Genomic DNA, 18906 nt, shown 5'->3' on the forward strand with positions numbered 1-18906 from the left:
TACCATAAATAAGCACAAAAACATACACGCGATCCTACTATATATGTACATACATATATAAAAGTACAATCGAGAAAAATATAGCAATTACGTAGAAAAAAGTATTTTACGTTTAAATACTTCATAACCATTGTATAAGTGCTTTTGAATTTATTTTTTTTATAGTTTTTGCAGACACAAGACTTAAGGTGTTGGAAAATTAATATTCTTAATATGTTGATAAGCCTGCCAAATGTTCTTTGCTTAGCTAATTTTTTTGGTATAGGCAAAGATGACTACTTACCGTAACGAATATATATCGCCTTAAAAATAAAAATTTGTATGTAATAAGTCATTTTTTTTAATTCCATATGTTAGGCTTATATTAATTATAATTTATTTTTTCTTATGGCAACTCCCGGTTATTAATAATTAATTACAATACATTAAATATTCTACCTAAAAATATTAAATATCTTAAGTAATATGCTGATGCTCGCTAGTTTAAGAATACCTACTTTTTATTTAGTCTTACTAAAGGAACTGAGATGAGACTTCCCACAGACTTGGTTGGCTTGTTAAGGATCATGATCCCTGATATCAGCAATCCCCCACCAACTTTGGTATATAAGGTATTATATTATTATGCCTGTAGTTATACTGGCTAACCCTTCAAACCCGAACGCGACCAGTCATAATTGCTGTTTGAGGATATAACATATTAAATGGATGGTGTGCTCAGATCCGTGAGCCGAGATGGCCCAGTGGTTAGAATGCCTGCATCTTAACCGATGATTACGGCTTCTAAACCAGTCAAGCACCATTAAATTTTCATGTACTTAATTTGTGTTTATAATTCATCTTGTGCTCGGCGTGAAGGAAAATATCGTGACGAAACCTGCATGTGACTAATTTCAATGTAATTCTGCTACATTTGTATTCAGTGGGAATTTACAGGCTGTTGTTGTTGTTGTTGTGTTAACCGATCTGGCCACAACATTACAACAATGTACATAGCCTGTAAAAATCACTGCTGGGCAAACGCTGCTTCTCTTTTGGGGAGTTTTGGTGCATATTCCACCACGCTGTTCCAATGCGGTTTGGTGAAATACACATGTGGCAGAATTTCTATGAAATCTGTCACATGCAGGTTTCCTCACGATGTTTTCCTTCACCGCTGATCACGAGGTGAATTATAAAGACAAATTAAGCACATGAATCAGCGGTGCTTGCCTGGGTTTGAACCCGCAATCATCGGCTAAGATGCACGCGTTCTAACCACTGGGCCATCTCGACTCGGTTAGCACAAACGTTAGCACAAAGCCCTATAACATAAATCTGCGTTAATAAAGTTAGTAAAATATTTCACCGTTCTAAAGAATTCAATTATATCAAGCACGTTCTAGTTAGGACGAGGCCCAGTAACGCTGCGTTCGCTAGTTGATTTGTCGTAAAAAATACTCGCACGTTGATGAACTGCCAAGATTTTTAAATATCTCTATTATTTTATGTTTTGACCGAAGATTAATGACCGGCCGAGATAGGTATCGACTGAGTCTAGAATTCAAATTAGTCTCGTATGCACTAAAGCAAGTTGAACGATCGCGTAATAGCTTTAATTCGGCACACATCGGTATGCGCAGCATGCTCGAAGATCTGAGCCTGTTTTAAAGGTACATGCCTTTTGTATCAAGTACGGATTTAAGTTTAACATAAAACACTTAAGTTTTTCTACCACCAAACAACAGTACTCAGTATTGTTGTGTTCCGGTTTTAAGGATGAGCCAGTGTAACTATTACAAGGGACATAGCATCCTAGGCACAAGGGACATAACATCTTAGTTCCCAAGGTTGGTGGCGCATTGGCGATGTAAGGTATCGTTAATATTTCATACAGCGTCATTGTATATGGGTGTTGGTGATCAGTTACCATCAGGTGGCCCATATGTTCGTACGCCAACCTATACCATAGAAAACTCTAGTTAAAGTCCTGTAAGCCTCGTTTTTTATATTTCGGATGTATTTTTTTTCCGATTTTATTTCAACAGATTAAGTAATTGGGATACATGATGTAAGAGTAAATAATTTCTGAATCCTATTACTAAAGATCCATGAGCTCATTGTACTCTCGTGCTTGTAATGGAAAACATCTTGGGAAACCTGCATAATATATGAGAATATCTGCAACTCGTATATCCATATGCATTGGCAGCTTAGTAAAGTAATCTCCTAACCTTTTCTATATCTTATCCCAGCTGTAGCATTTAGTTGATAACATAAATAAAACAATCGATATTTTGTTATATAATTTAGTACAATAAGACGTACAATTATTTGAAATATGATAAGCCGAGTTGGCCCATTGGTTGGAACGCGTGCATCTTAACCGATGATTGCGAGTTGAAACCCAGGCAAGCACCACTATAGATATGTGCTTAATGTGTGTTTATAATTCATCTCGTGCTCGGCGGTAAAGGAAAACATCGTGATGAAACCTGCATGTGTCTAATTTCATAGAAATTCTGCCACATGTGCATTCCACCAACCCGCATTGGAACTGCGTGTTACTTTACTTTACTTTACTTTATTTGAAATAAATCGTACGTCAAATCGATCTTGAAATGAATACTATCATTATTAAAATGATCGAGATATACGAAAATGTATTCAAATCGATAAAATAATTCAATCTATTAAAATATTAATTGTTTTATTATAATTGAATTTATTCATATATAACAAGTATTATGAATAAAATTGATTGCGTATCAAGAAACAATGTAGGTACAGTCTGGTCACGAATCACTAGAACTTGGATTACTGAATACTTATTGATCTTCGAATTAGCTAGTGCTATTCTCCAGGGCGACTGGCTGCTTAGTAAAAAAACAATCGTTTAATGAATTAAAAAGAAATGGGTATCACAATTAAAATATTTAAAGCTATATTTTTAAAAACCGACAATTGTTGTTATAGAAAATTGGATTGGGTAAACGTAGAACGTATAAAAATTTAGGATTAATAGCCTGTGCTTTTTCGGTTGTATTAAAACTAGGCTGTATAACCACATGTTCTTGCCTATACCGAATGGAAATAAAATACAATGCCTTTTAAAAAAGTGAAAATCAAATATTTCAAATTTAAATGGAATGTACATTCAAAAAAAAAGTTTCCTGGATGAGGAAGGTAATTCTTAAAAAAATAAAACCGAATTGTTAACCTCCTAGTTTTTTGAATTCTGAAAAAAAAACAATGGAAGTTATTCGAAATTTGAATTTTAGCTTTTTGAAGTTTGTTTAGTTTTGCATATAAACAAACTGTAAATTGTATTGTTATTTATATATCTACCTTATGTAATGTCTGGTCACGATTAAAGGTACGGAGGCGCATATAATTATGTACAACACAAATTGCACACGTGTGTCATTATTGATCGAATCTTGTTTGATTTATAACAGTAATCACGAAATATATTTACGTTTCATATATCTGTATAGAAATAAAAAAAAAGCTTATAAAAAGTGACGTTGACATTTGAGGAGTTCCTTCGTCTCGTACTTATACTAGACCAGCAACCCGCCTGGCTTCGCACTGGCAACACTGATACTTAATATACTACAGAATTTATTTATTTATTCACTGAAGGATAAAACGAAATGATTCAAAATCACCTTCCAGTTAAACAACTTTAAAAATAAATTGTTACTACATTTACATTACATTTTCTTTATAATTAATTTATTAAATACTAGACTCTTAATTATAAGCAGATTTTACACTAAAGGCTTTTTAACAATGAATAGATGCATCTTCAAATCTGATAATATTATAATATTGTTTGTTATTATCGTTCCATAGTATTTGGCCCCAGGCTGTGCAGGTTAACATTAAATTAAGGCTTTACACAAACTGGCAACACAGACAGAATCTTAAAAACAAAAATTGAAATACATAGAATAATATTATTATGGCCTTTCAAAAATATTTTATTTCCTGAATAATATTTAAATCGTAAAATATTACAGTTAAATTATCGATACAATTAAATGCATTGTTATATTAATTATCGGACGTATAAATAACACCTTACATTTTATGAGTAAATAAAGAGAAAACATTAAAAAAATTATTTGCAAAATGGCTTCTACCATCTGTCATTTATCAATCAGGGCCTGAACTTTGCCATGTATTTTTATGAATCATTTTAAATCAATAAACTTTTACGGACTTTACATATGTACAATCAACAAACTGGGCTAAGCAACAAATTTACGAACGTAATACACGATTAATCAAATAGCACAAATGTTTAACATTTTAAAATTACACGTATAATATTACATTACTGTATAAAAATGCACTGTATATTTTCACTAGGCGATATAAAATTCATTGGTGAAAATGATTCGACAAGTCGTTACCCTGCGGGGTTTTGTTTCTTTGTAACTGTGAGAATTCTTAGTCGAGATTACATCTGGTTTTGTCATATTAACTTCAAATTGAAATAATTTGTAGGCGAGTTAACGAATACCGAAGATTTTAATGATTAAGGAATGTGTCAGTATAACTATTCGTGGAATTTTATAGCGTATCTTCGACTATTTTAAGATATATTTATACAATTACATAAATTAATAGTTAATTAATTCTATACAATGACGTCAGATACAACAGTATATACATATATAAATAAGAACATGTATTATGTAAGGTGGTTTCGATGGCGTAGAATCATACGAGTATATTTATCCTATTTTTGGTATATTTTTAACGATGATGAAAATCTTCAAAATTTTTGATATTGAATCATTGATGACTGTTTCTGGGTCAACAAGGTGTAATCTGTGCTATATGATAATTTGGTGGAACATGCTCTATACTTTCTTAAAGGTTTCTCTTTAGAAATCCAGCAGTGGGAAATTTACAGGATATTAATTTATAATAGTAAAAAACTTCAGCAAGAGTAATTTTTAAATTAAATTACCTGTTGATTTCCAAGCAGGATATATTAATTTTAATAATTGTATTTAACTTTCATGAACTTGTATTTTTAAATATTAAAAAAGAGTAACTACTGAGTTTCTTCTTTCTGAATCTACTTTCCGAACAGGTGGTAGCTTCATTTAATTGTAAAATGACGATTCAAGTGCTTATAAAAGTCTACTTGAATAAAGTTTATTTTGATTTGATTTGAAAATAAAGTTTCATATGACTAAGATTTAGTTATTCAAATTTAGTTTTTATTTTAAATACGATAAGACGAATCGCTTCGAATATTACCTGAATAAGTTGTTATTTTAAAGTGTTTAGTGATAAATTAATGGTGTAACTTTAAAAATAAATAAAAAAATACTTTCGTAAAATTAATAAATAATGTTATACCTCTTTTGTTGCAGACGGTCCATGACGAACGTTTGAACGCGAGGGTCGACGCGATGCTGGAGCAGGGTTTGATCGATGAACTGCTAGACTTCCACGACAGACACAACAAGCAAAGGATAAGGGATGGAGCGTTAGTACACACAAGTTCACTTGCAAAAAACTTTTCTATACAGGGCAGGATTTAGGGGATCCGGGGCTACAACCCCGGGGCAGAGAGGATACAATTTAGTAATCTGTAAAACACACAACGGATTTTTAATATAAAATATGCGTGGATATCGTAAAATACAAGTACTTCTATCTAAGTATAATATATCTAAATCGTTATGTTTGTTAAATAATAGTTATGGCTAACTTGTATCGCAACTAATTATTAACTAAATTAAAATAAGAATTGTTTTTCCTCCAGGGCCTTTAGATCTCCAAATCCGGCCCTGTGTTTTTTTATGGTATATGTTAGTGGACGAGCAATTGGGCCACCTGATGGTAAGTGGTCACCACCGCCCTTAGACAAGCTGGCGCTGTAAGAAATATTAACTATTCCTTACATCTTCACTGCGCCACCAACCTTAGGAACTAAGATGTTATGTCCCTTGTGCCTGTAGTTACACTGGTTTATTAAGTAGTATTTAAAATTACTGATTGAAGTGTAAAAACCTTCATATGTGATACACAAATACTCTATTGATATCTTCGAGTGATAGATTTAATTTCGAAAAGGCAGAAAAACCTTGTTAATGAATAATGTTGTGATTAGAAAAAAGCGTCAAAATATACTATATTATACACATAAATATGTATATATCTCCGCATGCTATACAGGGTTATTGGTAATTCGACTATTTGCAATAATTTTAACTCCCATATGCATGGTGCAAAAATTAACCATTTTTCCCATACATCATTACCATTGTCACTCCTATCACCTACTAACGGATATACGTCGAATTACCAATAACCCTGTATATAATATAGATAAAAAAAATATTTCTCTTTTCGTTTTCAACGTATGAAAACTATTTTGATTTAGAACGTTTTAATTACGTATTAGGAATGCGCAAGTTTCTCACGATGTTCATAGACCATAGAGCCATAAATAAATCGTAAATAAAAATTAATTACATAAATAAACGCCCATTACATACGCCGGCGATATTTTGCATACCACGAACAATATACTCTCGTATTAATTACACATCAAAACTATATAATAATAATAATAGCTGTCATAGATGTTTTATTTTTGGTTTTCTCCCAATAATTTGAAACATGGTACTCTAAGTTTATTTTGTGTATCTGTAGCATCGTAACTTCGGATAAACCAATTTTGATTTTTTTTTTTTTTTTAAGGTACATACTATTTTTTTTTCCTAATAGTAGATTGCCAGTATCCCCCTAAATGGAAATAATATTAACTAAACCTTGCCATAAACGCAGTGCCAAAATAATTAAAATAAAAAAAAAAACCTTATTATTATTCAATATGGAAGTCAAAATCTACTACCGGTTCGGAAATTAGCAGCTCGGATTTATGAAGAACAGGCGAAAGAAACTTAAAAATATTATAATATGTATTAGGTCTATAGGTCAATAATATATGCTATGCTGTGTGACTTAATCAATCCAATCGATACGAGCTCCACTAAAAAACTCAATAAACATGTAAAACTCAAAGCAGTTGGCGAATACCTTAATATACGAGACAAAGGGCACTCGATACTGCAAATTATCCGTGAAATTAAACCGATTAAATGTATCGATTCGGCCTTTGTTAGCTCGAAACAAAAAATGAGACAAGCGACGTTGTAAAAACGTTTAATATAAAAATGAGGTGATACAACAATCAGTGTTATTAAATTGGACTTAGAAATAATTATTTAAATCGTAGACAAGTTTTGTAGCGGTTTTTTTTTGTTGTTTTTATTTTATAATGGCAACATTGAACTATTTGTTACACCGATGAGGTATAGAATTTATATATTACTAGCTTCAGAATTTGTTTATTTTTTGACGTCACATCTAAAATTAGAAACTTCTAAAATTATCAGTGTTTGTTTACTATATATAAAGACCTTCTTCTCGAATCACTCTATCTATTAAAAACAAACCGCATCAATATCCGTTGCGTAATTTGAAAGATCTAAGCACACATAATGACACTATTATTTCTTAGTTCTTTAATTAAAATTTCAAAATTAAAACGTATTAACATTTTGTGTCGCGCGTCCTAATTTTAAAAACATATTGTTTACAAACAAACAGCCCTAAAATGCTGTTCTCGTATGACAATGGGGTAAAAAAATAAAAAAGCGTAAGAAAGAAAGATGGCGGCTGTCGGGCAACGGCCGTGCGAGAGGGCGAATGCATCTGCTACGGTTGCGGCAACGGGCTCAGGTTTCATGGTATTCCTACGTGATAGTTTCTTGTCTTTGGTCCTGGTATTTATAATATATTTAAACATATATCAACCATACATAAATTCTTATCCAAATCGATCAAGACTTATCTATTTTTGTTGATTAATTAATGACTCCCAAAACTTTTAGTTTATCGAAATTATTTTACGAATAATGTCAATAGTTTTATTCCTTTTAATACAACTTTAATGCGTATACATAATCTTGTAGCTGTAATAGCAATATTTCAATAGGAGCAAAGAAATGCCATTAGTAAATTAATAAACTTGTAAGTATCAAGATTACTACGTCGAGCTATAGCAGTGTAACGTTCTGACCACTAGCCAGTAGCCAGTAGCAACCGCAAGCTACTACACTAGCATTGCCAATGATCTGTGATTGTTATTCTAATAATAATCTGGATGTGACATAGACTTCAGAATAATCCGATTTATATATCGTAAATATCACTACATAGGATAAAACAAAGTCGCTTTCTCTGTCCCTATATCCTTATGTATGCTAACATCTTGAAAATTACGCAACGGATTTTGATGCGGTTGTTTTAATAGATAGAGTGATTCGAGAGGAAGGTATATGTGTTATAATACGTGGATAATACAGTAAAGAAACACTAAAAGTTTTTAATATGATTTCGGAAATAAGCAGATTCTGTAGTATATTTTTAGTATCCGTGCGAAGCCAGGCGAGTCGCTACTATTTTATATAGATACGTTCTAGTACAATAAAGATCTATCTTGAGTCGCTCTCTTTGCAGATGAAATCGAATTAAAATCCGTTGCGTATTTTAAAACATCTAAACGTAAACACAGACTGTGGGAAAACACTTTTTTTTACTCTAGATATATTTATAAATAATAAATAAATATTGTACAACATCACATACATTACTCTGATCCCAATTTAAGTAACTCAAGTACTTGTGTTATGGAGATTCAGTCGTAACGACGGTACCACAAACACCCAGACCCAAGACAACATGGAAAGTTATGAACTTTTTCTACATCCACTCGCTGGGAATCGAACCCGGGACCTCGGAGTGGACCACCATGTTAACCGGTGTACACACCGCTCGACCACGGAGGTCGTCAAATATTTGATTACTAATTTAAATCCGAATAAATTTTGATTGGGGAAATATACACATATATCGTTTAATTATTAATTTAATACCAATTTACATTAAACCATCATCATATTATACGTTATTAAGTATAGTAAAACAACGCAGTAGCTATAATAAGCTCCAATTTTATTATTCGTATGTTTTTAGATCCTAATAGCAAATCGTATAGAGCATCTTTTCATTAAAATTCAAATGAAATGATAGCTGACAACTTTGTAATGTAATTATTTTCTAACGTTGATTATTTATTTCATTGCGTCTATTTTTAATAAGATAAAGCGAAAGCAACGTCGTTCTAATTGGGTGTCCCACGAGGTCTGGAATTATTTATACATGCATAATTTTATTTGACACATCTAGTTGTTCTTTATCGCCACTTATAAGCTTTCCCTCTTGCGGGGCGATTTGTTCATTAAACCAACTTTAACAACCACTGTTAGTGTTGGAGTCCATTCCCTGACCCCAATAAGAGCATTACGAAACTGAAGCCCTAAGCCCCAAGGAAAATCCTAGCGCCAAAGAAATTACATAACAGTATAGCAATGGATGATCTTTTGAGAAGCTCTTTCTCACTTCTATATTGGCTTATGGATTTGTCGACGGATATAAATATTTTATTTAAAATAGTAAAGTAAAAGTAAAGCAACAGCCTGTAAACTTCCCATTGCTGAGATAAGGCCTCCTCTTCCATTAAGGAGAGGGATTGGAACATATTCCACCACGCTGTTCCAATGCGGGTTGGTGGAATGCACATGTGACAGAATTTCGATGAAATTAGACACATGCAGGTTTCCTCACGATGTTTTCCTTCACCGCCGAGCACGAGATGAATTATAAAGACAACTAAGCACATATATATAGTGGTGCTTGCCTGGGTTTGAACCCGCAATCATCGGTTAAGATGCACGCGTTCTAACCACTGGGCCATCTCAGCTCCTTAAATAAATAGACGCGTTCAAATTATCTAAACGTGTATGAGGGTAGTGTGACGAGGAACGCAGCAGATTACGATGTTCTGAATTTAAATCCTATCCCAATATAAGTTGATGTTTTCAGTAAAGAAATTCGAAATTAGAAATTCGAATGTGCCGCCGGATCGCGCCTGAAACACACTTCTGCAGATGAGACTAGCCAATAGTAACTGAAATATTAAATTAATAGAATTTATAGAAGATTATAGAAGTTTATTCATATAACTCGCTACATTATCACACTACAAAAGAACTAACACAACTTTATTATATTGGTGTGCGTGAGGTCACACTAATTTACTAGTGTGAGTGTGACCAGTAATTTTATTTTATTTAAAAAAAAATATATTTTTCATATTGTTCGAGAGATACTTAAAAAGTAACGAATGCTTTAAAATAATAGTTTGAATAACTTCTATTATCGTATGTATTTATCTGAAAATATGTATCTATATAAAAAGATAACTTTTACCTAACAAAGAACAATTAGAAACGTTATTAAGAACTCCTATTTTTAAAATATATAGTTTAATAATAAAATTGTAATTTTTTTAATAACTTGATACTTGAAATAGAAAACAAACGTTTTAAATACTTTGGGATAACTCGAAAAACAATTTCAAGAAAAACGCGAATATTATTTATTTTTCAAATTAAATGCAGAATACATTTTTTTTCTATATAAATATATATTACGATGAACATATAATAAAATAAGAGGTCGTTTCAAAATACTATACGTAATCTCATGTACAGATACAATCAGTATTTATCATTTGTCAAACCAATTAAACAAACCAAATAAGGATGAATAAAATTAATTAATTCTTACATCGATTCATTCAATGAGGTATCAATAACTTATGAAGCAATACTACAATAATTATTTTACGATGTAAACATTTTAATTAATAAAAAAATGGAACGTGTATTGAATTATTGATTTTTTTTTAAATTTCGAATATCAGGTCTCTTGTGTTCCATTCCGTTTAACGCAATGTACTATTTTAAAATCTAATACATAAGTAATTAGAAATTACTGTGTAGAAAACACTGTGAGATAAAATACGTGAATTATTTCATTAATTGTTAAATTTACATGACTAATTGGAGTTGCAATGACTTGTGAAACAATAAAGTGTTGTTAAAAATCTGTTAGACAAGGAGTTTTTATAACTTGGAAGGGGCTTTTTTAATTCCAATGACCAATAACAAAACGAAACAAGATTATGAACTTGCTTTGCACACAAAATTAAAACAACTGAACATTGAAAGTAAGCCTTTTAAGTTTTGAACTTTTTTTTTTTTAAATCCTGGTCAAAGGTTGTCATTTCAAGCATTAATTAGAGAAATTATTAATTAATTAAATATTTGTATCCGTTTCGTTGCTTCTTGTACCTATTTGTATTTTACGATTTTAATAAATTATTATTATTATTTAATCCTTGATTTTTGTGACACACATACATCTATTAAAACAATGAAAAAACTAGTGGTTTAATGGGTTTGGATAATTAAATGGCGACTGAATAACAGTGGTTCGATATTTAAATTATAAATAGAATTCTACAAAATTAAAAACGTTGCATATTTATGTCTTGCATGATTCGTGCAGATAACTAACCGCCTTTCATTGTTTTTATTTATTTATATACATATATATTAGAATATATAAATTTTAAAATTATAATTGTACTATTACTAACGAAGTCGGTACGCACTAGTTTTACTATAAGTTAAAAATTATTTATTCTGCAACTTAAGGCTTGTTGGGTTTCTGATCAAGGCGCCATTAGCGAAATAAGATTATTTCACACAGATGTGTACTGGTAGCGCAACCAACAGCCAATCAACAGATACTAAATGAAACTGTACCGCTTAGATACTCGATCTAAGTTTTCGACTTAATTGAGGCAAGTTTAGCGATTAAACTTCTGATCCCGTTCAGAGACCAACAAATCTAGTTACGGTCCTTTCATTGAATTTACATGGTAGGTAAGTTTCTTGTAGTACAATTTTGACAAGATAAAATGAACGCGGCCATAAAATTTGGATCTGGATGTTTTTCCCTTCGTCTCGAAAAAAAAATATAATTTCAAATGTCGAACACATTCTAATAAAAATAGAAGTAAATTTTAAAAAGATAATCACTCGCTCATTATATAAATGTCATATAAATGTATGCCTCATATTTAATCCCCTAACTTCACAAATGTACAGAATCAGTATTCAGATATAGCCTGATTTTTTTTTCATTATTTAATAACTCGATATCCTTATAGACGAACATTCAAATATGATAATCGCGAGGTAAATATTGACAAACCGCCTCTTACGTGATGTTTGCACATGAGTGGTAACATGTAAATACAGGGGTCAACGGACGATACCGCGCTGTGGTTATGCATTTCAAATCGTGTATATGTTTAGGATGATCGTGTTAAATCGATTATTAAATAGATGTTTATTTGAAATAAATTTAGGATTTATAATGTAAGTACTTGTGGTGAAAATATTAAAAAAAAAAAAATTGTTGCCACAGATGCTACAAGAAATCTAGGCCTTTGGGATCATTTGTGTTCTCTTCGTAGACTCGTAGTCTCTCATACAAAGACCTTAATATTTAAAAACAAATTAACTGATTGATATATACATTTAAACTTTTTCAATATTATTTTTAACAATTTTCGTAGCTACACAATAAAAAAACTGGTAATGAGTACATGAGTAGTACATGAGTAGGCATTCCTTAGTCTAGATAATAATCAATTTATTAAATATGAATAATTTACTTTTTTTGTTCGATTAAAATATAATTTAAAATATCAATCTCTTTAAGCCTAAAATTATAATACATAATTTTTCATTTTAATTTAATTACATAGTAATGTATTTATTAAATACTATCTAAAAAAAATAATTATAATCTCACTTGATCTAGACGTTTCATAGACTAGTTGCTCATAGTCTGATTCTTGTCTATTTCAGTTTCATAATGTTTACGTTAGTTTTTACTTTTTTGCAGATAAAACGCCGCAGTGAAAACCCACACGTGTAATAAATCGATTCGAGTAGTTAAATCGGTATCGCTTTTCGCGGAATCGATTCGTTTTTCGTTTTTATAATCGAAACAAAATTATCCGCGTCACGGACACGCTCGAACGTATTTCTTGTGTTGTAGTACTCAATGATACTATTTAATTGAAATTATGTATACGTATATAAAACACTTACTTTTTATAGATACTAGATATAATGTACGGAAAATAATATAATCACTTTACCTTACAATCGCTTAATCCATTCAAAGAAAACTCCAAATATATTTCGTTTTACGACACAACTTAGTTGTAGCATCAGCATCAATTCAATAAAACCGATTACTGCCGATTTATACAACCAATAGAAATAACTCACTATCGCGCCATTGGACGCTATTCGTCGCTATAGATTCTCGCGTTCAACCCGAGAAAGCAAGTGCTTGTAAACCGACGTGTCAAATTGACGAATATATTACAAGTTATTACGTTTTTGCAAAGATTATATTCTCATAAGAAATGAATATTGATAATTTGGCATAGCGTACTTAATTCGGATGATCGGTTTTACGAATTTTGCCGATGCTACATCTAAGTTGTGTCGTATATATACCTTTATTGTTTAATAGACAAAAACGCCATAGCGCGTAATAACTAGAAGGTCACTCAACTACGCGATCAATCAAACAAATCACTTGTTTACTCAAATAAAAACATACACAAAGCAAATGAGCTTAACATATTTTCAAGGGAAGCGGTTTTACAAAAATCATTCAAAATAAAAGGTTCATTATGGTTTAGTAGAAAAGTGTTCTAATTATAATGTTCACCACTATTAGCTACTTTTGGATGAATAAATATATATAGCAAGAATAAATTAAATGGTGTGTATTCATAAATTCAAAGGGAAAAAACGCTCGAGCGCATCGCGTAAGCTACACGAAATTATATTGCCTTTTTAATTGCCTTAATTTCCAGAAAGTGTGAGGGGTTATCTTCGCATATATATAAATTTAAAACTTAAATTCAATGAGTAAGGTGCAATTTTATTTAACTTCCATGGCGTTTCGTAATATGATGTATTGAGACTTGTAATTGAAGCAAAATTGCTACGTTTTTATTTTAACAAATAAATAAGGGGGCAGATAAATAATGCATTCTGCATTAGGAAAGGTTTAGCTATGTTCAATATTATTTTGGACTAGATGTTATATACTATTATAATACTGATATTAAAGTTAATTTATTTAAAACTTTCTTGATTTCAGACCACCTGACTACACCAAAGGCATTTTCCAAACTTTGGGCTTCAAAGAGTTTCATGAATATTTGATGTTACCACCAGATAAAAAAAATAGTGAAGAAGGCAATAAGCTATTAAGAGAAAGCATAGAGAATATGAAAATGGGAACCAGGCGATATGCACGGAGACAAAACAAAATGGTTAAAGGCAGATTTTTGGAACACCCAACGAGAGAGGTAAAGCTTAACTTAAACATACAAACACGCCATCTAGTAGCAAATAGCGAAAGTAGTTAGTATAAGTTATAACATGCCTAGAGCGCCATCTATTGTTAAGTAGTTGTGTAATTTACATATTATAAACAATTGATAGATGTCGCTGTTATTTTCCAGGTTCCACTTATTTATGAGCTGAATACTACAGATCTATCACAATGGGATAATGAAGTTAGAAATAAAGCATTGGACATCATAAATAGCTTAATAACTAATACTCCATGCAAGTATGAACATATAAAACCGGAAAAGAAAAATGAAGAAATTTCCAATATGAATGTTCATTCGTGTAACTATTGTCAAGTTTGTGAGAGGCTTATTATTGGCGATAAAGAGTACTCGATTCATTTAAAATCTCATAAGCACAAGAGGGTTTTGAAAAGCAAAGAGCGATTGGCTAAGATGGCTAATTTGGAAAAAGAAATAGATACAAATAAAATTCAATAATAATACTGCGTTTACTTGTTATTATGTAGTTATTGATTTCATTTCATAAGTGTTATTTTGTTATTTGAGTTTGGTTTCTTTCTTGTAGAGAAAATAAATAAAATAATTTTGACTAAACAGAAATATTTTATTTTACCTACTATATACAAAATAATAATTATGTTATTGCCTCAACATCAGCATCAATTTTTTTCTTCGGAGCTCTCATGTCATAATTTTCAAATTCTGGATATATCTTGATAATTTCATTATAGGCTTCGCATAATCTGCCAAATTCACCTATAGCTATTTGAAAGGGTCTGGTAATTGGGTCAATCTCTGCCATTTTATACATTCTTAGAGCCATTTCTTCACGAACTTCCTCAGGAAATAAAGTTTGAGCTCCACGGATAGAATATTTTTGTCTCATAGAAAATATTTGTCGTACTACTTTTTCAATAAGCTTAAAGGGCAATTTTATAATAGGCTGCTTCATTGGAGTCAACGTAACCACACCAACATCTACGTCTGGCTTAGGAACAAAAGCAGCGCCAGGAATATCAAACTTGTACTTTACATTGCACCAATTCTGACACATAACAGATAGTCTGCATCTCTGCTTATCCATTATGCGGGCAGCCATTCTCTCAGCAACTTCCTTTTGAAATGTTAATGTCATTCTAGTCCGGCCAAAGGACCAAGGTCCCTCTCTTTTGGAAATCATTTCTAACCACCTAACCATTAAAATTGTTGAAACACTGAAAGGTAAGTTGCCAATTAAGTTTATTGGTGGAGGTGAATCTGTCCATTCGTGTTTAGAATCTTCTGGAAGAAATTGTGATATATCAGTTTTTAAAATGTCACCGGTTACAATATCTACATCAACTTTGTCTCTACATGCATCTGCTAAAAGTTCTAAGGTGGGTATAAATCGAGGATCTTTCTCGATTAAAACAACTTTCCGCGGTCCTTGCTGGATGATGGACCTCGTTATACCGCCCGGACCTGGTCCAACCTCACAAACTACATTATTCTCTATGTGCCCAGCAGCTCTAACTATTTTATCAATTAACCTTGGTTCCATGAGAAAATTCTGTGATAATTCACGTATTGCGCGTAACTTATACAGCTTGATGACATCCTTGATGCTAGGTAGAGGAGGCAATCTAATATGAAATGCTTTTTTCGCTGCAGCCATTATTGCTGCACTTTTACTGGTTCTTCAAAGTCGTCGAGGAACGTCTCCTGTTTAACAGCAAGGATAGAGTACATATAAATACTGAATACACCGGCACCAATAGCTAATCCAGTATATCTATTCTTTTTTGAAATCTGTTGCAACTTTTGGACACGTTCCCGATTTTTCTGTTCAATAATTTTCATGTAGTCTATTTCTGCTTGCTTCAACACTGGATCTTGTCCGCTTGTCTTAACCTTAGAGTTTAAATTGGAGTCACCCATCACGAGAAGAAAAATAGTTTTCCTAACCTCAATAGCAACAAATACTAACTAGTGAGCACAGATAATAAAATTTCGTGAATGATTTTGACCGAAGTAAATATCAGTTCAGATACAGTATAGATAACGCATAATAAATGTTACTTATGTCATCGTTTGCTTTATAGTTATTTAATATTAAAATAAAAAGTATACTGTGCATATTTTAAACATAATATGTTGGCAGGTTTTACCCAATCATTTTTATTTGCATCGTTTTTAGAATAATTTATTCTCACCGAGGAGCGCATACTCGATATTTGTATAGAATTTTATCATGGCATAGACACAAACAACAATATCAAAACAGTATCTTGTTTAAAATATAGATACTCTTGAAGTTATATATGAACAGCGTTGCCAATGTGTGAGGAATTCTCCAAATTGCAGGGAATCGCAAGTCGATCGGGGATTGGTGTGGGGATTGTCCTATGTGGGGAAAATGAAGGGAATTGGTACTTATGCGTTTTGTACCAAAACGATCGGTAATTGATTGTTTACCCGTTTTGTAGTTAGTCCGAAAATTGAAATTGTAGTCGATTATTAGTTAGCAGGGTAGCAAAAACCATGACTAGTCTGATTCAACGAGAAAAAAAATTACTTTCGAAAATTATATTTTATTTTTATGATATGAAAAAATACATAACATACAATAACATGATTTTTTTCCTTTATTTCTGTGTGGGGAATTTGTGGGGAATTGGTACAATTTTTCCCCAATTTAGGGAATTAGGTGAATAGGCATTGGCAACCCTGTATATGAAGATTTTTGCTTGCAGTACAAAAGTAGATCAGGTCGAAAATTACATAAATTGAATAAATGGAAAACACCTTTAATATCAAATTGATTTTGGCTCATATTTACTGAATACTTATACAGCAATTATATATATTCTGAACAAATATATACCAAAATTATAAGCTTTTTTTAGGAAAATGTACAGTGATTGTAATAGATTTGTTTTGTTTTTCACAGACCTATGAATCGACATGATTTATTGTAGAGTTAACTTAGGAGTCCATAATGACATAAGTTTCTTTTCTTCTGAAGAAATAGATTGATTTGTTTTTAATCGATATTCTGAAACTACTGAACTGATTTTTTTTTCACCATCAAAAAACGATTTTATTCAGGAGTAACATATAAAATTTAATTATTATAGAGATTTTCTGAAATTACGTTAATTAGGAATCAAGCCAAAAAACAAAAACGTTACAAAGCTACTATTATACAGCTCACTTTGTTACAGTTTTAGTAAAATGTTCTTTACTAAAACTGAAACAAAGTCAGCGGAACCCTATACAGATTTTATATGGCATGGTTCAAAGCCTTAATGTCTAATAGTCAATATATTAGGACTTATAATTTAAAAGAAGGCTTTACATTTTTTATTTTTGATCTGTTTTACAGATGAAATAAGAATAGAAGAAATTTAAAAAAAAAATAACAAAACTGTTGTACTTATGGATACTTGTATGGATGTACTAAAATTACTTACTTATTACGAACGATGTACGATCATTAAAATTAGTAGGTCCTTTGAAATAGGGTTTGAAATTATTAACAAACAACTCTTAAATAAACTATCACATATAATGACGTAACTTATACATGTAAATTAGTTTTTTCACTGCGGCCATTTTCAATGGAGAAAAACAAACTACGCAGGACATATCGAACGCACAAGTAGGTATTTGCGCAAATACTTGTGCATTATCCTTTCCCTCGTTCTCATAATCCAAAGGGACAGGAATTCCCAAGCGACCGAGAAGAGCTGTATAAGGGTTCGGGACTACGTTCCTAAGTACAAAATATATATACTGTTTAATTTTACTAAGATTTTTTTATCAATAACTCTATATAGCCAGTAATTTTTAAACCGGGAACTATACCCACCGACACATTATAAAGAAAAAAATACAGAAGTCATTAAACCGCCCATTTGTTTTCGAATTCTATTCTATATTTAAAATTTAGCTTAAGACTACTAATAATACCGTTATTTTTTTAAAACAAAATTAATGTAGGGCTTAATATTTAGTGCATCTTGGTATAATTTCATTGAAATTAATTTTCTATGAAAATAACCGAATTTTTCAAATATTTTTATTAATTATTCAGTTTTTTAACTATGTACTTGTTTTACATAATAATTCTGCGACAATGGTTAACATGTTAAAATACAGTATCAGTATCAGTTAGCTTGGTATTCGATCTAAACGCAATCCAAACAATATTATTCAGTATTCGAAATAACTAATATTAGTTATACAAGAGTTCAAAAACAGCCTATTTAAGACTTTTAATATAATTTATAACATCTACCAAGGTATTATGTAAAAAATGGAATCTACGACAGGCAGATTTATATATTTTTAACTCAATATATTTTTTCATACCATGATATTATTCACCTTAATTACCCATATGTATTGGTAAAGTGTTGATGTGTATTGTTTTGCTATAAATTGATAATTTTGCATTGCGTAACGTAATAAAAATATTTCTAAGAAGCGTGATGCAGCACAAACCAGTTTTATTCGTAGCAACG

The 18906-nt window shown here is 31.4% G+C and overlaps 3 protein-coding genes across 3 annotated transcripts in view; 1 reads left to right on the plus strand and 2 right to left on the minus strand.

The window, feature by feature from the left end:
* Window positions 1-14922, plus strand: part of LOC124536325 (tRNA dimethylallyltransferase) — a 266642-nt gene extending 251720 nt beyond the window's left edge. The window contains exons 5-7 of the mRNA XM_047112849.1: window positions 5376-5491; window positions 14182-14392; window positions 14549-14922. Of these exons, the coding sequence (XP_046968805.1) occupies window positions 5376-5491; window positions 14182-14392; window positions 14549-14878 (657 nt within the window). The 3' untranslated portion in view covers window positions 14879-14922. The remainder of the gene's footprint in view (window positions 1-5375; window positions 5492-14181; window positions 14393-14548) is intronic.
* A 69-nt stretch (window positions 14923-14991) lies between these two features.
* LOC124536317 (dimethyladenosine transferase 1, mitochondrial) lies at window positions 14992-16055 on the minus strand. The gene has a single exon (XM_047112838.1). It carries the CDS (start codon window positions 16053-16055, stop codon window positions 15036-15038), a length of 1020 nt encoding a protein of 339 aa, XP_046968794.1. The 3' UTR covers window positions 14992-15035.
* On the minus strand, window positions 16055-16318 carry LOC124536318 (cytochrome c oxidase assembly factor 3, mitochondrial). Its single transcript, XM_047112840.1, has one exon. The coding sequence runs from the start codon at window positions 16316-16318 to the stop codon at window positions 16055-16057; it is 264 nt and encodes an 87-aa protein (XP_046968796.1).
* Window positions 16319-18906: the final 2588 nt, after the last annotated feature.

Source organism: Vanessa cardui, chromosome 16 (genome assembly GCF_905220365.1).
Source record: "Vanessa cardui chromosome 16, ilVanCard2.1, whole genome shotgun sequence".
Classification (NCBI taxonomy): domain Eukaryota; kingdom Metazoa; phylum Arthropoda; class Insecta; order Lepidoptera; family Nymphalidae; genus Vanessa; species Vanessa cardui.